At 41.5% G+C, this 24,628-nt stretch overlaps 2 protein-coding genes across 2 annotated transcripts in view; one reads left to right on the top strand and one right to left on the bottom strand.

Annotated features, from left to right (window-relative positions):
• LOC309383282 (leucine-rich repeat neuronal protein 1-like) overlaps positions 1 to 3,728 on the bottom strand; it is a 48,709-nt gene extending 44,981 nt beyond the window's left edge. The window contains exon 1 of the mRNA XM_081935649.1: positions 3,694 to 3,728. The gene's annotated coding sequence lies outside the window, so the exon portion shown is untranslated. The remainder of the gene's footprint in view (positions 1 to 3,693) is intronic.
• Positions 3,706 to 22,516, top strand: CFP (complement factor properdin). Its single transcript, XM_081935654.1, has 10 exons — positions 3,706 to 3,861; positions 9,514 to 9,664; positions 11,311 to 11,477; positions 13,771 to 13,941; positions 15,038 to 15,235; positions 15,884 to 16,057; positions 16,857 to 17,045; positions 18,822 to 18,933; positions 21,082 to 21,221; positions 21,970 to 22,516. The coding sequence occupies exons 1-10, from the start codon at positions 3,783 to 3,785 to the stop codon at positions 21,972 to 21,974; spliced, it is 1,386 nt and encodes a 461-aa protein (XP_081791780.1). The 5' UTR covers positions 3,706 to 3,782; the 3' UTR covers positions 21,975 to 22,516.
• The last annotated feature ends 2,112 nt before the right edge of the window (positions 22,517 to 24,628 follow it).

Below are 24,628 nucleotides of genomic sequence, written 5' to 3'. Positions count from 1 at the left end.
GTTGCTTGACAATTGGCATGTATTTATGATAGCTGCAGGATCCTTCCCCACTGGCTTTTGACAAGCCCTCCCCCCCCCCCAAAGCTGGATTTGTTTAACAACCACAATTTACTTAACTACAGTGATTTGCTTTAACAACCATGGCAAAAAAGGTTGTAAAATTGGACATGACTCATTTAACAACTATCTTGCCAGCAATAAAAATTCTGCTCCCAACTGAGGTCGTAATCAGATCCCTGATTTGTGGGAAGAGAGTTCCAGATAATTGCTTTGTCGGACAATGAACCTCTTCCACAAAGCTGCTGTTATTCTGCTGTATCTTTACTGCCAGCCTCATTTTTAGACCATGCCAAAAATATTATCTTCAAACTGTATAGAGCAGGTTTTCCCAACTTGGATCAGACAACAATTCTTGCCATCATAACTTGAAATTCTCCACTCAGGAATTGGCCAGGAATAACAGAATGACAGGGACCTTGGAGCTCATCTAGTCCAACCCCCTGTACAAGCAGGAGACCCTATATATTCCACACAAGTGGCTGTCCAGTCTCTTCTTAAAAGCTTTCAGTCATGGAGCAGCCACAAATTTCTCCTTAGTTCTAGGTTAGTTCTCTCCTTGATTCGTTTCCATTCATTGTTTCTTGTCTTGCCTTCAGGTGATTTGAAGAATAGGTTGACACCTTCTTCCTTGTGGCAGCCCCTTTGATAATGGAACACTGCTATCGTGTCAGCCGTAGTCCTTCTTTTCATAAGAATAGACCAACCAAATCTATCCAACCATGGTTCATATGTTTTAGCCTCCGGCTTCCTAATAATCTTTGTTGCTCTTTTCTGCATTCTTTCCAGAGGCTCTACATCTTTTTTATAATGTGACCAAAACTGGATGAAGGGTTCTAAATATGGTCTTACTAAGGCTTTATAAAATGGTACCATGTATCCCCCCAAAATAAGACCTGGTCTTATTTTTGGGGAGGCTCCAAAATAAGCACTAGGGCTTATTTTTGGGATGTCTTATCCCCCCCAACCCCATGTACTTTAAGAGTACATGGGAGGCCCATTTCTTCTGCTTGCTCTTGCAAGTGCCGCTGCCATGAGGAAGGGGATGGAACTACCCCAAGCATCCTGCACTGGCTTATCTCAGGGCCCCTGCAGCCAGGCCATCCATGCCTTGACACCTGCCTCACTTTGCGACTGCGGCACCACCACATTGCTCAGCCTTCTGCTCTGTTGTGGCTGCGCAATCAGGCAGAGGAAGTGGGCCAGTGGCCATGCGAGGTGAATGGAATTGGTGGAGTCACTGCCATGAGGTTAGGTAGGTGTCGGGGTGAGGATGGCTCCACCCACCTTACCTCGTAGCTGTACCACCACAAACAACCAGATGAAATGGGTGGCCAGCCGGCTGGCTGCACCGGTGCTTAAGTAGGACTTACTTTGGGGGTAGGGTTTATATTAGACACACACAGAAAACATGATAGGTCTTATTTTTGGGATAGGTCCTATTTTCAGGGAAATGCAGTACTAATACTTCACTTGATGTTGATTCTGTCCCTCTGTTAATGTAACCTAGGATTGAATTGGTTTTTTGGCTGCTACTGCACACTGCTGGCTCATATTTACTGTACTTTTTGGAGTATAAGGCGCACCGGAGTATAAGACGCACCAAGGTTTTGAAAAGGCAAATAAAAAAAAAGTTTTTGCACTCTGCAAGTCTCCCAAAAATGCCCTGTTTTTTGCGAAAGGGCCTGTTCCCCCCATCAATAGCCTTTAGGGGGCTTGCAGAGTGCTTCTGAGGGAGTCCTCCTGGGCGGGGGTGCAAAAATGAGCAAAAAATGGCCCGTTTTTTGTAAAAAAACAAAAAAGGTCATGGATAGCCTTTAGGAAGCTTATAGAGTGCTCCTGGGGGCTGGGGATGTGTAAATTGAGCAAAAACCTCATTTCTGCCCGCCCCAGCCCCCAGGAGCTCCCTGAAAGCTTCCTAGAGGCTCTGCATGGCCATTTTGGTGAAGGGGGGGGGGTTTCAGGAGGCAAAAATGCTGTATAAGACCCACCCAGATTTTCAGCCTCTTTTTTGAGGGGAAAAAGGTGCGTCTTATACTGTGAAAAATACAGTGAGTGATTATCCACTAAGATTCCAAAATGCCTCTCACAGTTACTTCGAATGAGCCAGGTCTCACCTAACCTGTACCTGTACATTTGTCTTCCCTCAGTGTAAAACCTTATGTTTGTCTACAATGAATTTCATTTTGTTATATAGGGCCCAGTGTTCTAGTCTGTCGAGATCCATCTGGATCTTGAGCTAATCATCTAGGGTGTTAGCTATTCTTGCTAGTTTAGTGTCGTCAGAAAATTTGATGAGTTCCCCTTCTGTTGTTCTTTTGCTGCCTTTTTAGGGAAAAAGGTATTTCACGGGGCAAGGAAAGGAGGGACGGGAGGAAGGATTTATCGCATTCTTATCTTGGGGTAGGGGAAAAACTAGAAACTACTACTTCAGAACTGATAAGCTGCTGGTAGCAACTAGGGTCACTTGTTGGTAGTAACCAGGCATAGAAAATGCTATCTCTTTGCTGCCATCTAATGGTTCCCTGGATCTGTGCAGCCTACATTTAAGTATGTAAGCTGTTGCTAGATTCACTGCAACAAATCAGGTATATTTACCCTCTGCATTTGAAGATGGTGAAGTCTGCAGGCTCTGGGACCAAACTTCAGCTGGGAGGAGCTTCTGCTCAAAGAAGGAGCCAACACAGATATGATGGGGGGGAAAAACAAGTGTGTTGCAATTATGAAAATAAAAGGTCAGCATGAAAACTTCCTCTTAATGTTACAAGAATTATTACACTCGGTAAAATGTTATTGATACAAGCAGAATCTCTTCCCCTCCCACACCTATATGCCTATTCAACATTATACCTTTTATTTTATTTTTTGGTAATTCGGGGGGGGGGGGGAGATCAAGCAGAACTTTTCTTTCCCAAAATACACAACATGGACAATATTAAAAATGCTGAGGTAAATGTATTTCCCCTTGTATGTCACTGTCAGACAGTTCATCAAGAGGCTAAATTTCTGTTAGTTGATAAATTCTAAGCAACTCAGGAATCTAAAACCTTTCCTGAGGTTCCTGTAAAACCTCTTTAAGGGCTGGTGGATTTCTGCCAATGGCAGAGCGGAAGCTTCTGGATGGAAAGTTCAGAAAATACAGTGTAAAATGGGACAGTGGCTTTATCTCTCTATCGTTAACGGAACTCTTCTCTCTGGAAGGAAAAGATGGAAAAAGCAATGGGAAAATACAGAAGGATCTCACATGGAGGACAATGACATTTTGATGCTCTGTAAAACGCTATGAATGAGGCAGAATGATGGTATAATCAAGGCCTCCTGTGGAAGCCCTGAGTTATGGGGCATCTAAAGATCAGCCAGATTAATTACAGCAAAATTTGGGGTTGATCAGAGTTGAAGTTGCGTCATGCACGGAAGCCTTCTCTTGGTGGATTATTTCCTGTTACTGCATTTTAGAATATTGATGATCTTATATACCGTGCATTCACTGTTTTTCAGTGGATACACATACACATCAGAACTCCCTTCCAATATCCCTGCACACTGCCCATTGTCCCTGGCCAGGACTGGCCCTGCCCCTTGCTTACAGAGGCTTCCCAAAAGAGAGAGATTAAAACCTTAGGATGTCCCACCTACCAGGGTGGAGTCACCCACAGTCTTGGGACTTCCCCTGTTGCTCATTTTAAAAGCCTTTCTCGTGCTTCTTCCTGGAGTCAAAACCCATCATGGAGACCCTGGGGTGGAAGAGTTTGCAGTTCCTCGTGACAGTATGCTGGTTTTTCGTGAGCCTGGAATCCCCTGCAGGTAAAAGGGAAGAGGGAAGAGAGGTCAGGGAAAGGTTTTTATCCATGCACCTGTCCCTTTAACACCACAGTAAGAAATTAAGCCCCTTACCCTATTCGTTTCCATCCTTGGGGAAAAGCTTTATATCTATGTACCACCAACTAAGAGAAGTGCAGGAACAAATCCAAGTTTTAAAAAGGGACACTTTGCACTGGTTACTATTTTCCCGTTGCCACAGCAGAACTGGTGTACTTTGGATTAGTTCCATTGAAGGCGGTTCAGCCAGGGTTTTCTCCTGTTTAATTTCTGCCTGACATGCACCTGTTAAACAGAGGGGAAAAGAAAGGAAAGGAAAGAAAGGAAAAGAGAGAAAAGAAAGATTTATGGGAGTCCTTGGTGCTTGATGTTCTCTGTTGTCTTGCCGACAGTTCATTACCAAACTAGGTAACATCATCAGTGCTAAAGCTGTTGTGTTGCTGTTAACTAGTTTGGGTAATTAAACATCTGCAAGAAAACCACCAAGCTCAGAGAGCACCAAGGACCCATTATTTCAACCCCGAGCTACAAATATTCTCCTTTAAAGATTGTGTATTTATTTATGCCCCCCCCCCCTTTATTATGTTTATAAATAATGCAGCAAAGCAAACCTACCTAATATTCCTCCCTCATCTTATTTTCTCCACAACTATAACCACTCTGTGAGGCAGGCTGGGCTGAAAGTGATTGTCCCAAAAGTCACCAAGCCAGCTTTTATGGCTAAAGCAGGACTGGAACTCATGGTCTCCTGGTTTCTAGCGTGATGCTTTAACCACTAAACCAAACTGGCTCTCCGTTCTACTCCATTCAAAGTAGAATGCTTTTTGGAAAGTAACTTAAACCTGCAGAAATGAAACGTCGGCTGTAAACGATAGTGAAAAATATTTCCATGGAACTTGAGATATCACCTCCAATTTGCTTCCCACGGATATACTGATTCTTTTTAAGGCTCTTGTTAAGAAATTGGATTAACCCCTGGTTTCAGGTGAGACTGACTGCTGCCCAAGCAAAATGGATGCAAAATCTCTTTGGAAGCCCTGATAGTTATTTAAATATCTATTTTTGGTGTAAAAAAAATCTATAAAACTGTCATAATAGTTCTTTTATACTGCTGTATCTGCTCAGGCACCTAAACTGAAACAAGACAAATAATTCAAATTGTTCTGAAATATCTAGAAGTGTAGCCAAACTTTGCAATATAGCAAGGGCAGTTAGACTTTCTAAACTTCATCAATTGCCCAAGGATGCTTAGCTCAGCCATAAATAATTTTTTAACAAGCACACATGTTATGCACTTTTTTTTTGCTTTTTAAAATTTTGCGTGCATTTGATCCCTGATTATGTATTTTATGATCATATATTTTATGATCTATATTTTAATAAGCTAAGCAAATAAACACACATGGAAGAGAGTTTAGGGAACATTAAGAAAGGCTTCTGTCTGTGAATGGAAATCTTCTAATATAATCTTATTTTTTAATATGATTTTTATTAAAAGATTTTGGAAAAGGGAGATTAAAAACTAATAGAAACTAATATAAAGTAAGAACAAGAAAAGAAAAAGAAATAAAAGAGAAAGCTAAAAAGTATAAGAAGGGGGGGAAGTAAAATAAAAATAAAAAAGGAAAAGACACAAAGTTTCTGATTTTGTAGCAGTTATAAATACAATCCTTACCACTTTCTATAGAGGGATGTTTGAAAGCATTGTATTTCTGGTTGTTTGGGAAACATTACTGCTTTGGACAGGAAGGCTTTGCAGAAAGTGGCGAGCGGGGCAGAAAAGATTATTGGAAGTTCACTTCTTTCTATCAGGACAGGCATATAAGCACTGCTTGACCATAGTGTTGTCCGAAGTGTTGTCAGGGACTGTATACATCCTCTCTATGATCAGTTTTCATTGTTGCCTTCTGGGAGGTAGGCTTAGTGATAACCAAAGCAGAACAACTGGATTCTGTAAGAAGGTTTTTTCCCATATAGAATGGAATAATAATACTATTAATTATTAATAATACTTTTTCTGCCTCCATATATCAATCACCTCTAAATTGTCCATCAAATAATAATAATAAAAACTTTTGAAAATTTGCCTAGAGTAAACTTAATATTTTTCTCAGAATTTCTGTCCAGTTGTGGAAAATTGCTCCACTCCAATTCTCCATCAAACATTTATATAATGTAAGATTGAACTGTAGGATTTCATGTTAATTGGAAAGGGTCTCTAGTCAGTTTAACATCAGCTAATATAATTGGTAGCAATTCACTCTGCTGTGCTCTCAAAATTTATCTATTTTAAAGGTTCGTTAAAGGTTATTTAATCTAATTATATATTGGGTAATTTTATTATTTATTATTCCTTGGTTTTAAGTATATGAGGAGTGGTGAGATGGCTCTGGGCTTGTCAGCTGGAAAGCCAGCAGCCCGGGTTTGAGTCTGAGTGCCATGTGACAGGGTGAATTCCATTAATTGCCGTAGTTCCTGCTCACCAAGTTGTTCGAAAGCAAGCAAATGCGAGTAGATAAATAGGTACCACTTTGGTGGGGAAAATGACAGCCGAAATCTCTTTGGAGACCACTGGCTCATGACCTTGAAATGGAGATAAGTTCCACCCCTTATAGTCGGCAATGACTAGCAGAGTAAAATCTACAGACTCCTTTCTTTTCCTTTCCTGATTGAGAGGCACATGACACAGATTTTGTAAATTGCTAACTAACATAGTTACTATGTATTTTGATTTGATTTATTTTCTCTCTTTTAAAATTGTTTATTAGCTTTTAACATTCCTAAACCAATAAAAAGGCTGGACACCAGCTCCATCCAGATAAGAAAAAGTTTGTTAGTACAAATTGGGATCTGGTTTATATCTTTTGTAAACTCCAAACAACTTTTCTTGAGGCCTGTCAGACCTCATTTTAATGAACATGTGTGATATTTTGGGATGCAAATATGTAACATATTTGACTACATCATGGGTGTCAAACTTGCCATGTCATGTTGTTGCCATCATGTGACATTTTTCATGATATTTTTCCATTTGCAGAACTGGGATGGGTGTGGCCTGTGTGACTCATCTGGCCCGCGGGCCGCCAGTTTGACACCCTTAGACTAAGACTTAGATTTCCTATGCAAAGGGGAGGTTACTTTTAACCTACCCAATCAACGTTCCTCTTCCATTTCCTTTGTTGTATTAATTATAAAAAGGAATGTAACATGGGGCTGGAGGTTCTCCATTTTCATAGGGAGATCCCACTTTAACAGGGAACCCCAATAAACTGCTTTTAAATGATCTTCCAACTCGGTTGCTTATTGGGAAGGTAAGCCAAGGCAAAGCCTAGGGTCAGATTTGGTTACAAATACCACTGGAGCTAACAGAAATTACTCCTGGAAATAACTAGTACAATACACAATGAAGTTCTTAGGAATATTTATTTTTTTGATTGCTGTTTTGACATATAGCCTTACAGCAAACAAATCATAAGTAGTAATTGTAAGGATATCATAATGATAAAGAAAACAATCCAAACCCATGAAATCAATCTGTTACTAGAACATTATTTGTACCATAGCAGAAAGTCCAACTAACAGGAACTAAAAAGATGAGTGGGTGTGTTGTGTTGATAATGAATTATAAACTTCTGAGAATATAAAAAAAACTGGTTTAAAAGTGTAAACTTCCTGCTTTTGATTCAGAAATATATTTTTCCCATGTTGCTTTTTTTATTGAATGCAAGCTCTCCTCTTTATTGTCTGTGTTATCAGGCAACTGTCAACAACATAGAATTGGGATTTATAAATTGCACTCTGGAGCTAGCTTCCATAAATCCCACCTTGAGGTCTTTTACCATCAGAAGAAAAATAAAGCATGATGACATTTTTTATGTTTACTACAGCAGAAGGTTTCATAGATCAATGTCCACTTCCTTAGGCACATGAAATGTTACCCTTGCTCAGCTGGCAAGGGGAAGGGGAACAATAGATGCATTATAGAGACATGTAAAAAGTGTAGTTGGTGAGCATTCATTAAAACTGAAACATCATCATTATCAAATGACTGATCACTGAAGGAATGAGATCAACCACGATTCTGCTAAGAAGACCCTAATCTGACTCAAGCAGGTGGAGAAGGAAAGATAGAGGAGAAGAAGCAGCAGAGCAATCCTGGACCATTTAAAAAGAAAGACCCAAATGGAGTAATTTGGGGTGATTGAATCTAGCCAGCACTTTAATCCCCCAAAGTACTCAGAGGTGCTGCTATCTTAGTATCTTGTGGGAAATTTTAAAAAGTGACCAGCAATTCAAGGTGATGGTGGCAATTGGAGGGTAGGGAGCAGTAATGGTAGGCCTTCTCTGCAGAGGTTGCTCTTAGACCCCTCTTCCAGCTGCTTTTTTGTTTGGAAAACAGAGCTGGTTCTTCCCTGGGGTCTTCTGGTTCCCCACAGAGCAGTTTTTCTGCCCTTAGGTCAGCTTGTAAGATCCCATCCCATCTCCAGAATAGACTGAAAATTCAACAGCCAGTCAAGCTGGCTCCCAAATAAGAAGGTTTTTTTTAAAAATATCATCTAATGCAACTGTGTGTATTGAATTTACTTCTTCATTCATAACGCACCTGACTTTTCAGTTTGATGAAACAAAATGCGAGGCCTTGAGTTGTTCTCCACATTAATAATCTGGATGTCTATGGAGAGCAAAATCCAATCTGGGTTAGTCAACAGGACCAGAGGTTTAATCTTCTGAGCTTTCAGACTTGTGCTGGAGCCCTGAGAGAGAAGTTCCCTGAGAAGGATGAACTCTGGTGTGGGAATGAGAGGTAAAACTATGTAAAGGCATGCGTAGAAATTACCATGATCTCGGTAGCTGGTTATCTTGGAAACCTACAAGCTCACCTAATTAGCAGAACCAGATGCAGGAATAAGGGAAAGGTGATGCACAGTCTGTTATCTTTTAGCCCACTATCTCACTAGAGGCATAGGAATGAGTTAACCTTGGCCTGAATAGCATTCTTGATTCACTAGGGAAGATCTGGGGGAGTAAACCGAAACAATGTGTTGTTGCTCTGTGCTTTGCTTGTAAAAACTGGATAAAAGCCAAATAAACTCTGCGAGAGGCAGACAGATATTTTGGACACAAACTGCGTGATTGATTTCTGAAACCTACACTCTAGCATGAGTCCAAAAGCTCAGAAGAGAAAACTTTGACTAACCCAGATTAGATCCTGCAACATTATTGTGGGACATGTATCTTTGCCTTCCTTCGCCTATGGAGAGCATTCAGATTGAACTTGTTCCTTTTCAATTTTTTATATGCCTATTTTATTTGTGTCCTAGTTAAATGGCTCTTTAGAAATGCAAGTATATGAGCAAAACTGTCATTATTGATTTTGAATACCTATCCGACTAAGGGACTAATTGCTATTATGGACAAGTAAATGCTCATGTTGCGTATAGTTATGGAAGTCAGAAAATGGAAACAAAACAATCACTTTAAGGAACAAGCATCTTCTTCTCAGCTTTCTGATTTTTAATTTGCTGTCTTTTTCTTGGCTCTTACCTCTTCCTCTGGACCGTTCTGGTGTGGATAAAAATGTCAATCTATGGGAAGTGGCTCTCTGATCTCAAAGCTAAACTGGACTTCCTTTTTCAGAGGCTGAAAATGTTCTATGCTACAAAACTTTTGATGAAATCTCGGGGACTTGCAATAACTTGTTAGGAGATGGAGTTGCCCAGGAAGACTGCTGCCTAAACCATGAATATGGTTTCAAGTCGACTGAGCATGGGCCCTGTCAGTCCTGCCGGTAAGTGAAACGCCAACAGTTCTAATTAACTGCATATTTGTCATATGCTGCACAAGTGGTCCTAAGCCTACTTTCCTCAAACCTTCCAACTATTGCCCATTGGTGGAGTGCTGGGCATCTTCCCTTAGGGTTGCTTATCCCATCTCCCCTATAGGAAGAGAGGCTATATAGGGTAGCTGCATGCAATATGCATACATCAGCATGCAGTTCTCATCTGCAATCCCTGCTATCTCCAAGCAGGGCTAAATAGGTTACTGCCCAAACATTGAAAAGCTCCTGTTGGTCAGTGACAACAATGTTCCATCACATGCCCCACTGACAGAAGTGTTTAATTTATGCCCAGGCTTCCTGTTTATACTTGACCCACCACTAAGGGCAACTTATTTAAGAGCTCTGGTGGTGCAGTAATTAGAATGCAGTATTGTAGGCTAACTCTATCTACAGTCTACAGTTCGATCTTGACGGAGCTCAAGGTTGACTCAGCCTTCCATCTTTCCAAGGTTGGTATAATGAGGACCCAGATTGTTGGGGGCAATATACTGACAATGTAAACCACCTAGAGTATACTGTAGAGCATTATGGACTGGTATTTAAGTCAAAGTGCTATTGCTATTATTTCAATAAAAATGAGTATAAAACATAAGAACATTGATGCAGTTAGAATCAAAACCTAAATTAAAATCAGTTATTAAAATTAATTAAAATGGTTAATGTAAACATTGATCTGTGTCCATGAATTATACTACACCAGGGTTTTTAAACAATGGTTTATTGAAGCCTCTATGAGCCACATGTAGCTGTAAACCCAGGCTGTATAAGACAGTTTCCTTCATTCCGATAGATGTATTTTGTACTTATATCTTCCGGATTTTTTTTTCATTCTCTCTGCCTGTTGTTTTATCTAGCACTGGATTTGGTTAAGTAACCAATGCATAGCTTTCTCTATATCTGAGTATAAACCAGAGGTGGGTTTCTCCTGGTTCAGCCTGGATCTGCAGAAACCGGTAGTAGCAGTGGTGGGAGGCTCTGCTCTGCGGAAGCACACATGGGAGTGCGCCTGAACCGGTAGTAAAAAAATTGACAACTCACTACCTAGAGAAACAAAACATCCTGTTTTAATTTCAGATTAGCAGCAGTAGCAGCATATTTAAGCTAAACGTTGTTCTTGCTCATTGAATTAACACTCTGGCAATCAGCTCCTCCCCCTCTCCCCTCCCCTTGTTCTTTGTGGAATTATGGAACACAGATATGAACATACTCTTACATACAATTCCTAGTTAAATTACAGAAGGTGTCATGATAATCAAAAGCATGGACAACTTTTTGACAGATTAAAAATGGTTAAGTCTACTATGAGTAGAAGCTTGCTCATATCTTGCTCTCCTTGGAGGCATCTGGATGGCAGCTACTATGGCAGTGATGGCTAACCTTTCTGTCGTCGTGTGTCGAAAGCGTGTGCATGCACCCTTCACACATGTGTGCACATCTTCTGCATGTGCCCCATGCATGCGCAGCAGAGACCCAGAAACCAGCTGGCTGGTGGGAGGCGCATGTGCATGCGTGGTGGAGCTGAGCTGGGGCGACGGCTCGCGTGCCCACAGAGAGGGCTCTGCAAGTCAGTTATCTTTGCTCTGCTTTTCCTTTAGCGAAGCTAGGTGGAGTCAATGGACCCCATGGAGTGCATGCTCTGTCTCCTGCACTGAAGGTGTCCAGCGGCGTAGTCGCGTATGTTATGGCTATGATTCAGAGGAATGTCCAAGTGGTACACGTGAGCGGGAAATGAAGTCTTGCCTTCTGAAAGAATGTTGCCCTGGTAAGCATTTTTCTCTCCTCTTGATCTTTGCTTAAGCACGAAGCTAGAAATGCGCCAGGGTCATTTCTTAATCCTTGCATGACCTTGAATTTTGAGATTTTGTAGTCTTCCAAAGCAGGATTCTAAGTGAGCTGGCAGTGCTACCTGTCCTGCCCCCCCCCCACCATTTTAAGTGATATTTTGAGAATTTCCCCCTCCAAAGCACCACCTGAATACTTATTCATTTATGCCATCTTGCTTTTCCTCATTTAAAAAAAAACAACAGAAGTTGTGGGGGAGATGTGTTTGTGACATCACAAGTGTTAGTTTGTCAGCACCAATCACAATCAACTTTTAATGCCATGTTCCAGGATGTTTCCTTTTCCTTTTTTGTAGCATGTACCCTGGAGAGAAAAAGCTACATGTGAGTTGGACTTCATGAGCATCCTTCCAAATTTAGGCACTACAGGGCTTTTCGTCTCTCGCCCACTTCAGTGGCAATGGCATCCTATCTGCCTAAAATTAGATTCTTGCAGTAGCTGCAATTTTACACCCATGTATCTGACAGCAAGTCCTACTGAGCAAAACACAAGCTCATTTCTGGGTAACTGGACTAGACACAGTCGGGCTTAGCTTCAGGCAGAGCAACATCTCATCTTATTTATTTGAAACACAGGTAATCCTCAGCATAAGGATGGAAATTGCAACGGACAATTTGTCGCCAAGCAAAGTGGTTGTGAAGCATAACATCAGGTGACCATGCCAAAATTACAGTGGTCATTGAGGCAGTTTTGGTTGCCATCGTTAAATGAATTCCACGTAGTCATTACAGGTAGTCCTTATTTAACAACCACTTGACTTACAACCAGTTCTCATAGATGCAACCATCACTGTGACCTCAGAAGATCATGGTTCTAGCGCTTGCAGCCAGTTCATAACTTCAAATAGTTGCAACATCCCGGCAGTCATGTAATTGCCATTTTTGACCTCCTGCCAGCTTCCCCATTGATTTTTGCTTTGCTTGTGGGAAGCTGGCAGAGAAGGTCACAAATGACAATCACATGACTGCCGGGATGTTGCAACTATTGGAAGTTACAAACTGGCTGCAAGCGCTAGAACCATGATCTTCTGACTAGGGGGTCACAGTGATGGTTGCATCTACGAGAACTGGTTGTAAGTCGAGTGGTTGTTAAATAAGGACTACCTGTATTAGCTTAGAACATTTTAGTTATATCCATAAATAACAATAGCACTTAGACTTACATATCAACCCCCCCCCCCGCCCCAGTGCTTTACAGCACTCTCTGCGCAACTACATCAACATATTGCCCCCAGCTAGTGGCAGATTAAGACTTACTAGTGCTCTAAGCACTGACCAATCTTAGTGCCCCCTTCTTTGTACATACTGTACAAACCTTCACTCTTTTTTTCCTTTCTTTCTCAACCTTCTCAAACCTTTGGGCCTTGTGCCCTAAGCATGTGCTTAGTTTGCTTAATGGTTAATACACCACTGCCCCCAGAAATCTGGGCCTTCGTTTTACTGATCTTGGAAGTATGGAAGGCTGAATCAACCTTGAGCCCAGTCAGGATTGAACTCCAGTCAGTGGGCAGAGTTAACCTGCAATACTGCATTCTAACCACTGCACCTCTAGGGCTCCCAAAGAGACAGTCAATGTCTGAGGCACCTACTTTGGGAGAGTATGTAGGTAATGTGGATAATACTGGCTTTGTAAGAATTTCTATAGTTTATGAAATAAGGTTATTAATGAACTAGAAAGAAGAAAAATACCACAAGCATTCTCATTCTTCATGTCTTCAGCAATTAGTTTGATGGGCAGAAAAAAAATGAGACAAGTTTAGGATTGGGGCGGAAGAGATAGCAGGCTAAATTGTTTCTAAAGAGAGTTACAATAGACAATTGAAAGCAGGCAAACAACCTTTTTGTTTTTCAAATGTTTCTATTTTTTCCTTTAATGCCTGTAATCAGAAAGTTTAAAGACAGATTTCTTTGATGATTTGCACAGGACATCGGTGATTCTGTGTGGAACAATGATCCCATGTTTCTGCATTTTTTTTTTGACACAGCTCCAGAAAATGATGGTTAATAAGCCTCACAAATTACCATTTCCTATGTTATAATTTCTTTTGATACTTTCACTTTCTCATGTTTTTTTGGAATTCCACCCTCCCCTCACCAAGGAAATGGGACTTTGCAATTTAGCAATTCCCCTGGTTGGATGTGGATTGCTTTATATTATGTCCAAGGGCTGATGAGTCTCCAGGGTGCCTCAACCTTGATGTTCTTTCCTTGCAGTGATGGGTGGATGGTCAGAATGGAGTGCCTGGAAACCTTGCTCAGTGACCTGTCTAACTGGAACCCAGTTAAGGGAACGAACTTGCACCAATCCAACCCCTTCCTGTGGAGGCACTTGCACGGGAGTCAGCAAAGAAACCAAGCCATGCGATACCAGGCAGATTTGCCCAAGTAAGTTGAGATAGATAGGGAGGCAGTTTGGTGTAGTAGTTATGGCATATGTTGGAAAGTGGAAGACTGTAGGTTCTAGGCCTGCCTTAGTTCCAAAGCCATCTAGGCCAGGAGTCTCCAAACTTGGCAACTTTAAGCCTGGCGGATTTCAACTCCCAGAATTCCCCAGTCAGCAAAGCTTCAATGACTTCCATTCACCACTAGATAGGAAAAGGTCAAAGAACAACTTCTTAATTATGCAAAATACCAGTGATCTCTTGAGTTTTACTAGCAGATTAATACAGAATGGCTTTATTTGAAGTTGTTGGCAAAAGTCAAATTCCTCTTTAGGATTGCGAGATAAGAAACAACCAATAAACTTTATTTAGGGTCAAAAGATCTAAAAATGATAAGGATACCATTGCAATTCCATAAGGGAGCTATAACATTTTTCTGGCCTGGCTCACAATCTTAGGATTTTCAGCAGAATTTCCTTCCAAACATGAATAGCAATTTTTTGTTCATTAATTTTTTAAAAGTTTTCACACTTCCTTTGCTATGGAGAGAAAGAAAGAAAGAAGGAAGGAAGGAAGGAAGGAAGGAAAGGGAAGGGTATGAAAGAAAGAAAGAAAGAAGGAAGGAAGGAAGGAAGGAAGGAAGGAAGGAAAGGGAAGGGTATGAAAGAAAGAAAGAAAGAAAAAGAAAGAAAGAAAGAAGGAAGGAAGGAAGGAAGGAAGGAAGGAAGAAGGGCTTTGAGAATGTGGAGATAAAAGACAATAAGAAGAGATAGAAAAGTTATGAGTATACTAAGATAGCAGCTTCAACTCCTCTAACGTCAGCTCTCAGGATATTTTGCAAGATGAGTTTTACCCTTTTGGGAGGAACCAGCTGGGGAAATCTGAGTTAAAGGAAATCTCAGGGGTAAATCAGTTTAATCAGATCAGGCAGATGGAGGGGAAGAGATAGATTGAGGCCTGATAGAAAGAAGAAAGGATGAACTCAAGGTAGCAGAAAGAAATATGATTGATATGAATTGTATCCCTGGTCTCATCCACAAGTTTTTGACCCAGCCTCTTCTGATTCTCATTCTTCTTTCGTGTTTTTCTTTTCAATGCAGCTCATGGAAACTGGGGCAACTGGGGACCTTGGCAGCACTGCTCCCATACCTGCTCTGTAGAAGGCTCAGCTTCACAGCCTCAGCAACAACGAACCCGTCCATGTAACAACCCTCCGCCTTCTTCCAGTCCTCCAGGCAGGCCATGTCCAGGAGCAAGCCGGGAATCCCAAAGCTGCACAGGACTGCCCTTCTGCCCACGTAAGAGAGAAGGAAGCCACACTTCCAGTCATCCCCAACCAGCAGGGTGTAGAAGGCAACTAAGCACTCCTAGGAAGATGCTCTTTCCCTTAATAGCTGGCCATAGGGCAACCCTCTCAACAAAGCAGAAGACCAGAGGCTGTGCTCCTTGGGCAGAGGTGGGTTCCTACCAGTTCGGACCAGTTTGGCTGAAAAGGTAGTAACTCGGCCGGACATGTGACCATACCGGTTCTATCCTGGGAGCCACCATCTTTATTTTCTGTTCTGCATATGCGCAGAATAATCTTCATTGAACAAATGTATTTGCAAATTTTGTCGGGCACCGAACCAGTAGTAATGCCGGCAGGAATCCACCCCTGTCCTTGGGGTCTTGGGCCAGCTAGTTCGAGGTGAATAGACTCATTAGCCCATTCGGATTTGCTCATATTTTGAAACACGCTCATTGGTCATCTTGATTTGGCTTGAGAAGAGCTGCGTTCCAGGACATCTGGAAGGTGCCAGTTTCAGGAAAGCGAGTCCTGGTAACTTTTTAGGAGCAGGAAAGGTATAATATGCTTTTATGGTTTCTCTGAACAAGTATGGGGGCCAGGAAGTTTTGAGGACCTGCCTCTTCTCTCTTCCGACTCCACCCACTTTTTTCTCCCACAGGGGATGGCAACTGGGGCAGCTGGAAATCATCCCAATCCTGCAGTGTGACCTGTGGGGTCGGCCAAATCGTGCAGAATCGTCTATGTGATAACCCTTCACCAAAGTATGGAGGGAAGGCTTGCCTTGGGGAGGCCGTACGTAGACAACCCTGCACCATCAAGGTGCCCTGCCCAGGTAATGGGGAAAACTAAGAAGGTAAAAGAATAGGGAGAACCTGTGAGAGAGACTAATCCACAACCTGAACACAGAGAGTTGCTTCTAAGGTAGCTGAATCCAGTGAGGTGCTCTCCCCTCACCCGCTAGTTATGCATCTGTTCTGTCCTAGAAAGCTTTACCCAAGTTGACCTTTGCCTAAATTGGAATCTAAATTAGATGTGATTTCTGCTCAACTAAGGGATGGGGTGAAGCTGAACACTGAGAAACAAGACGGGATCTCTTGAGTCAGGACAGTGGCGGGATTCACACTTTTTTTACTAGTGGTTCTGTGGGCGTGGCTTGGTGGGTTTGGCAGGGGAAGGATACTGTAAAATCCCCATCCCCTCCCCACTCCAGGGGAAGGTTACTGCAAAATCCCCATTTCCTCCCAATCAGCTGGGACTCGGGAGGCAGAGAATAGATGTGGGCGGGGCCTGTCAGAGGTGGTATTTACCGGTTCTCCGAACTACTCAAAATTTCCACTACCGGTTCTCCACAACTGGTCAGAATACCACCTCTGAGTCAGGACCATATTTTATGCTTAGTCCTTAGTACTACTGCACTAGCAACATCAGGTGTCTTCAGCAGAGTAGTACTGTTGTGGGTACACTACGAGAGATAGGACCCAGATATATGGGGAAGGATGATTTTGTTCTTGTAAAACTGTGGGTGGCTTTGGACTTAGATTCTTCCCTCTCAGAGAATCTGGCTGGAGAACCGCCTCCTGGCCTAAACCCTTTACTGCACTGACCAGATTTTTTTTATACGTTTCCCACAGTGGATGGTCATTGGAGTGAATGGCAGGATTGGCAAGAGTGTATCCGTCACGGTATTGATGTAAAGTGTGAGGAAATCCCTGCCATTCAGATGAGAACTAGGAAGTGTATTGGGCGGCGCAATGGGGGCAAGCGCTGTCCAGAATCCGCCAGGGAATCCAGGGCCTGCTACCATTTCGACGGATGCAGTGGTGAGTATTGGGAATCAGAAAAGGTACAAAGAGCTTCCATGTCCCAAAGCAGTCTTCCCCACTCTGATAGGCTCCAGGCGCCTGGCAATTACTAGTCTCATTTTACTCAAAGAGCTCACTGTCTGGGAATTCAATTCCAGGACATCTAGAGAAGCCAGAAGGTGGCTTAGTCTGTTTTTTTTGTTACACAATCCTGAGAAAGTTCTAAGAAGTAACAGGGATTCCACTGAAACGTGTTTTGAATATTAAGATACTCCTAAGTGTGGGGCACATGACATGGATTTTAAAATTTGTTAACTAACACAGTTATTTTGTATTTTAATTTGACTTATTTTCTATGTTCAGGCTCATTACAGATTGGAATATAGGGAAATGTTTATCCTATGTTTGTATGGATTCATTAGATAGCTTTTAACATTCCTAAACTAAAAATTTACAGAAGGATGTCTGAATACTATCTTCTGATAAGAAAAAAGTTTCTTATTGTCAACCAACATCTGGTTATCTAAATTCAAACAAGCTTTGTGGTTGATTTACTGTGTAAGGAGGGGTTATTCTTCTCTTGTCCAACCAACTTCCTGTTTCATTTTTTTTTGTTATGTTAACTATAAAAAGGAATGTAATATGGGGATCAAGGTTCTCTCTCTCTTTTTTCATAGAGAGATCCCACTTTATCAAGGTTGCCTATTAAACTGCTTTTAAATGACCTTCTGACTCGGTTGCTTATTGGGAATTTAAACCGAGGCAGAACGTAGGGCCAAATTTGGCCACCATAAATCCAGGTAGAATTTATCTTTTTAATCTTTTTGTTAGCATATTGATTACCTGCTGAAAAAGTTCAGGGTCCAGCATTTTGTGCCCTAACTGATGCACGTGGTTAAGTCAAAAGTGCAGTAAAGGGAAAGCAAGAACTTTTCAGAAGTAGAGATGAATTTTGAAGGGCTCTTTTGACAAGTTTGTAGCAGAAGCTAACTATAAGCAGCACTCACTGACTGGTCTCCATAACATCACCTAGAAAACATTCTACCTGCAGAATTTTGTATTTAATATGGCATCAGAAAAACATTATTGTATTCATTTTCAAGTGACAAATGAACAGTTTTCTCAATAAATCACACACAATGCTTTTAAAACAGCAACATGTGGATAAGGGAGAAGATTACTCACCAAGCCAGTACTGTATTCAGTTAACTGCTGCTTTTGTTATTCATAACACAAACCTGGGAGCAAACTCTGCTCACCTCATGGCTGACTGACTTTCCATGTATCTTTTTACAATTCCCTGTTCCAAAATCCCTACCTCATCCATTCACAACTGTAAGGGGATTGTGCCACCTTAATTCTGTATATGAGTCCTCTAAGGAGTTCTTTTTAGCCTTCATCTAATTTCACAAGTAATTTGTGGTTGAGGGATAGCAACTGGCTTGAAGTCTTTGAGTGGCTGTGTTTACATGATGCCCTTAGTTAGCTTACTTACAAACTTAGGAGAATCATTCAATAAGTTTGGTTAGTGTTAAACTGGGTTAAGAATTTTATGGGAGGCTTATTTTTTCAGGCAAACATAACTCATTCTGTTGATTAATGGAAAGCCAAAAAGTTGCTTAATATAGTAACCATGTTACACATGTCTGAATTCTGTGATAAGGCAAGAATTCCTACTCATGTCTTCCTGGGCCCAGCCTGAGATGTCAATCGTGATCCTATATTAGATAAAGGGCAGTGGTGAAGGCTGCCCCCGATGAAGGCTGCTGGTTTGATTGGTGTGTTTCTTCTCAGTGACAGGAGAATGGACAGCTTGGAGTTCTTGGGGTCTCTGTGAGCCAGCCTGTGGACCTGAACCTAGAAAGTCTCGTAAGAGAATCTGCAAGCCCATCTATCCTAATTTTCCGTAAGTCTGAAATCTGGAAGGAAGGAGGGTTGAAATAATACACGGGCAAACAATAGATAGAAACTCAAAGTAAACCACTCCAAACTCGATTCCAGAAAATATGACTTAAGCAACATAATAGTCAATGCCTGGAATGCACTACCCGACTCTGTTGTTACATCCTCAAACCCCCAAAACTTTAACCTTAAACTGTCTACCATGGATCTCACCCCATTCTTAAGAGGTATGTAATGGGGAGTGCATAAGCACACCAAAGTACCTATCGTCCCTGTTCTACTCTCCCCATTTGTACTCATTTCTTATGTATATACGTATACCTGCTTATACTTATACTGTATGTTTAAATGCTATATTCACACTTATACTTGTTTTCTCATAGATGCTTGACAAACCAAAATAAATAAATAAATCAAAATAAAATAAATACAAAATAAAAATAAAATAAGAACAATTTCAGTCAAAGGTTAGGACTGCACTACCACTTCTGAACTTTGCGCTTGAAGTAGAAAAGAATGAAACTTTGATTTTGAGTTTTACCGATTAGATTGATAGATCCTTATAGAAATGGTTAGCTTATATTACTAGGGAAAAAAAAGTTGGGATTTGATGTTAATGTCTTATTTTATTGCAATAGAAAGAGACGGAAGTCAATGTTTCTTTTTCTTTTTTCCTTATCCTCCCTCACTTCTCTTCCCCTTCTTCCTCCCCACTGCTTTCCTATTTACTTTCCTATTTTTGTATCTTATTTTATCTTATAACTCAATAAAAATGTCAACACCCCCCCCTCAAAAGGTTAGGTCCACATTAAAAATTTTAATCTAGTTCTTAACTCTTGGATATTTGTCGCTACAGCTCAGTCTACTTATTTGTATGAAGTTAGTTCAGTAACGGTCATTCAGTTGTACTTGCCCTCTAGCAGAACTTAGAAGGAGCTCCTGCTCGCACCCTTGCATGTATGAAGAGCATATTCTGACGGGATTTTCAGCATTCCTAAAAATTGCCCAAAGCACCTTCCCCCCCCCTTTGGATCCTTTCCAAATGGTTGAAGTGGACTGATGGGGATTGCAATTCTCAGGATTCCCAATGTGCTGGAAGGTGCCATCTTAGAGAAGGCCAGTAAGAAGAAACATTTTGGGTGGCTTCTGGCTCTTATGCCCTTTGCATCTCCTTCTGAAATATCCTCTTTCAGTTTCAAAGGAACAAGGGAAGCTATAGTTTGGGGGTATTTGGGAGAGAAGTAGAGCCTTCTCTGTGGCGGGCCCAGCCCTGTGGAATGACCTCCCCCCGGATATTAGAAATACCTCTGACCTCCGCTCCTTTCGTGTAAAGCTCAAGACCCACCTGTTTCAAGTAGCTGGCCTGGCTCAACTTTGATCCAACTATATCGCTCCTGACGGGTTTTTTATTTGGGGTATTTTAATTGTATTCAATTAGTTAGGGGTTTTTAAACATTGTGTTTTTAATTGTTTTTATTCATCAGCTCACCTCCTCCTTGTATATGTCTTGGTATACGTTTTTGTTATATGTATGTTTGTCTATATATTTATTTCCTATGTTTTATTGTACGCCGCCCCGAGTCCTTCGGGAGAGGGTGCGGCTAAGAAATAAATATTTATTATTATTATTATTAGAGATGCTTTTCGTGCATCCTTCCCTGCACCCCTTAAGTACAAATGTGAAGGATAATGCTATTGTTTCCCCTGGGCTGAAGTATTACTGTACAGGAATAAATTGCTAATTTGGGGAGTTTCTGCGTGTGGAAGAGGCTGCCTTCGTAGTATCCAATTTCTTGAGCCAAACTAATGGGAAGAACCTGGTAGGCATCACGTTGAGGACGTTGCTACATTCTTCAACAGACTTCTGTGGGACTTTAATAATTGCTGGACTTGCAGAAAGGAAGCCGTTGGTTTTGTTTCCAGGTCAGAGCGTCCTATTTGGCAGGGCAGGTCCCAGTTCTAAATGAGACGAGTCAGCCATTTTGGAGGCCCATTATGAGTTACCATGTCTTTACTCCAATCAGTAAAAAGCAAATCCCAACCAATTAAAGGCATTATAAGTTGCTAGTGCGTGAATGAGAAAATGTACCATTCAATCTTTCTGGGACGTTGGCTCTGATTCTCTATTTTCTTTCTTTCTTCGGGGTTGCAGAAAGGTGGTGACAGGAGAGAACCAAAAGGAACAAAATGTAACCTTTTGGGGAAAACCTAAACCTCAGTGTAAGCCACTGGAAGGACAAAACTTGGAAGTGGTGGAAGAAGTACGGTGCCATAATGTGCCTCCTTGTGAAGGTGAGGAGGTGACAGTGAGATTCCCTTGGGGGGGGGGGGAATCAAAGCTTCATATGTGTGCTCATCTCAGGAGGCAGGGGGCAAATTGTACTTCTAATTCTGGGTTATCATGGGAAGCATTATGGACAAATCTGCAAGGGACTATCCTGTATTTAGGAATGTTTTGAAGCTGCTGGCAATTATCTGTGGTTGTAGAGAGGATGCAGGTGTCAAGTACTAGACATATCCCAAGTATTCCAAGTTCAATTTGCCTGCAAAAAACTGGAGGGAGGCAAAGGGTGGGTTCAGTTATACACACAAGTATGCTCCTGTTCTCCATTGGTAGGGAAATTTGTAATCCTAAGGGTTGTGCCTCTCAGATCCTTGTGGGCGCTCTGCCCCGATTCCATTTTACAATAAAACTTGGGTGACAGGTTAGTGATGAATGTAAAGGAAGCATTTGGAGGGGTGGGGGGAGAGTCTTTATTCCTGCATCAAAGGCTAAATCCTGTTAAAGAACAGGGAGCAGATTGGAATCTGCTTGTGGAGTTCTGCACGAATTGCTCTAGAGTAGCAAGGATCTGATTCCTGGTTATTTAACAAAGGCAATTACACAAAAGCATTTTCCCAATTCAGTATAAAGCTGCTAGGATAGAAGACATTTAGGAAAAACATTGTTTTTAATGTCTGAATTCAAAGATGGCACTGGATATTCAAAGTAGGACTGGACTTCCTGTTTACTCCAATTCCCTTTTTAATTTTTTTGTAGACTGATTCTGCAGAAATGGAGTCTATAAATTGCTGTACTGGAAATTCCTGCAAACCATAATATATACGGCTATGAGAAATGCTGACTTTGCTTCCTATTATTTTTACACCCATCATCTACTGCTTTTTTAATGATTAAATAATCGGGTAATAAATTACATTGGACTTTTGTCTCTTCTATGTACAGTAAAGGAGAAAAAAATGCACGTTTTGTGTTGTGTTCTTGTTTTTCAAATACTATAAATCGTACTTCATTTTCAATATTTTTTAGCATTGCATCTATATTTACAGTTCAAAGGGTATAGTTCAGTGTTTGTTAAGCCATCGATCCCTCATTTAAGAGTTCCACAAGAGCTGAAGATATACTGCAGCAAAGGAATCAACCTGGCATTAGAATGTTTTGCTTGTAGATACAATGAAAAATGCAGTGAACATAGAGATGTGCTGAAAAATAGATGAGTCGGTTTGCTTTAAAGCCATAAACACTTGTAAAACAAAAATATATTTTAAAGATTTCATTATTAAATTAATGGCATTGTCAGCTACCACCTCATGCTTGCTTGTGCTTCACTGCTACGAAGTGACAGAATGCTATGAACTGACAGACAGACAGACACACTATAAAAAATAAAGAGTGCACAGAAGAGCAACCAAGATGATTAGGGGACTGGAGGCTAAAAGATACGATGAACAGTTGCAGGAACTGGGCATGGCTAATCTAGTGAAGAGAAGGACCAGGGGAGACATGATAGCAGTGTTCCAATATTTGAGGGGCTGCCACAGAGAGGAAGGGGTCATGCTATTTTCCAAAGCACTTGAAGGCCAGACAAGGAATAATGGATGGAAACTGACCAAGGAGAGATTCAATCTAGAAATAAGGAGAAATTTTCTGATAGTGAAAACAATCAACCAATGGAAGAGCTTGCCTTCAGATGTTGTGGGAGCTTCATCACTGGAAGCTTTCAGAAAGAGACTGGACTGCCATCTATCAAAAATGGGGTAGGGTTTGCTTGGGCGGGGGGGGGTGTTGTATAAGATGACCTACAAGATTCCTTCCAACTCTGTTAATCTGTATGAGTGGTGAGATTCAATTTTTTTTTACTACCGGTTCTGTGGGTGTGGCTTTGTGGGTGTGGCAGGGGAAGGGTACTGCAAAATCTCCATTCCCACCCCACCCCACTTACCTGCTTTCTAACTCCATTCTCCTGTTCAGGGCAACAAAAGAAGGTCAGCTGGGATGCTGGGAGACAGCGGGGGCGTGGCCAGCCTATTGGCCGGTTCTCCAAGCTACTCAAAATTTCCGCTACTGGTTTTCCAGAACTGGTCACAACTGGCTGAATAACACCTCTGATCTGTGTCTATATCTGCCATGAACTGTGAAGAGGGAGAATGAAGGGGGGAATGCTTGGGGAAACGAAAGTAAGTACTGTTTCTCCTTAAGACAGAGATCCCCAACCTGTGGTCCACAGCCCACAATCGGGCCGTGGATTAATGACCAGTGTGAGGGGCCAGCTGATGTGTGTGCACAGGGCCCCACTCATGCGAGTGTAGTCACAGGCTCTTTGTGCAAGCCTCGTGGGCGCTCACAGTTTCACTTACACAAACACCACCGCGAACATTGCGGGCGCTCAGTTTCCCCTCTTTCTCCGGGTCGCCAGCCTGGAAAGATTGGGGAACTCTGCCTTAAGACACTGCCTCAAGGTCACCCACCTGGAAGGAGAGAGCCGCATACCAAACTGCACTTGAACAGACTGTCACGAAAACATCTTGCCTGAACCTGATTGGTGATACTGGGGTGGGCAAGGGGAGATAGTTAAGGGAGACAAAAGTTGAACTTAGGGATTTTGGCGGCCAATTCTCCATTTTCTAATCAACTATACCTTTCTCAACAACAGAGCCAAGGATCGTTTCTGTTTAGAGGTTTAAGATGTGGCAAATCCCACACTCTCGGTTTATTACTCCTGGAGATTTATTTATTTATTTATTTATTTATTTATTTATTTATTTATTTATTTATTTACTTACTTACTTACTTACTTACTTATTTATTTATTTATTTTGTCAAACATGTACAAGATAACAGGTATAAGTATAAACATGGACAGGAACAAAGGACATGAATACAAATAAATGGGGACAACAGGACAGGGACGGTAGGCACGCTGGTGCACTTATGCACGCCGCCTTTACGGACCACTTAGGAATGGGGTGAGGTCCACGGTAGACAGTTTTAAGGTTGAAGTTATGGGGGTTTGAGGATGTAGCAACGGAGTCAGGTAGAGCATTCCAGGCGTTGACCACTCTGTTGCTGAAGTATTTTCTGCAATCATGTTTGGCGCGGTTTACCTTGAGTTTCTACCTATTGTTTGCCTGTGTATTATTGATGTCAGTTAATAATCTATTTGATGGGTGTGTGTATGTGTGTGTGTGTGTTTACCAACATACTTTGTCTTTCTCCACATATTACTGATCCTCCATGCAATCCTGAAGCCTGACTGGCAGCAGACAAAAGTGGCAGGGATCTGTGCTAGAATGCAGTGCATTGCTTTAGACTGGATGGATGTTTAAAAAAGAATTGGCCAGCTAAAGAAATAATATAAAATAGCTCCATGGGAAAGAATTTAAGAACTTTCCTCCCTCCCGTTAGTTTTTTTTAAAAA

Source organism: Natrix helvetica, assembly GCF_964273705.1.
Source record: "Natrix helvetica genome assembly, chromosome: 1".
Classification (NCBI taxonomy): domain Eukaryota; kingdom Metazoa; phylum Chordata; class Lepidosauria; order Squamata; family Natricidae; genus Natrix; species Natrix helvetica.
This window is presented reverse-complemented; position numbering and strand designations above follow the sequence as displayed.

Coding starts and splice junctions, on each gene's coding strand:
- CFP (XM_081935654.1), top strand. CDS start 3,783: ATGGAGACCCTGGGGTGGAAGAGTTTGCAGTTCCTCGTGACAGTATGC. Junction 11,478..13,770: donor TCTGAAAGAATGTTGCCCTG/GTAAGCATTTTT, acceptor CTTTCCTTGCAG/TGATGGGTGGATGGTCAGAA. Junction 15,236..15,883: donor AGGACTGCCCTTCTGCCCAC/GTAAGAGAGAAG, acceptor TTTCTCCCACAG/GGGATGGCAACTGGGGCAGC.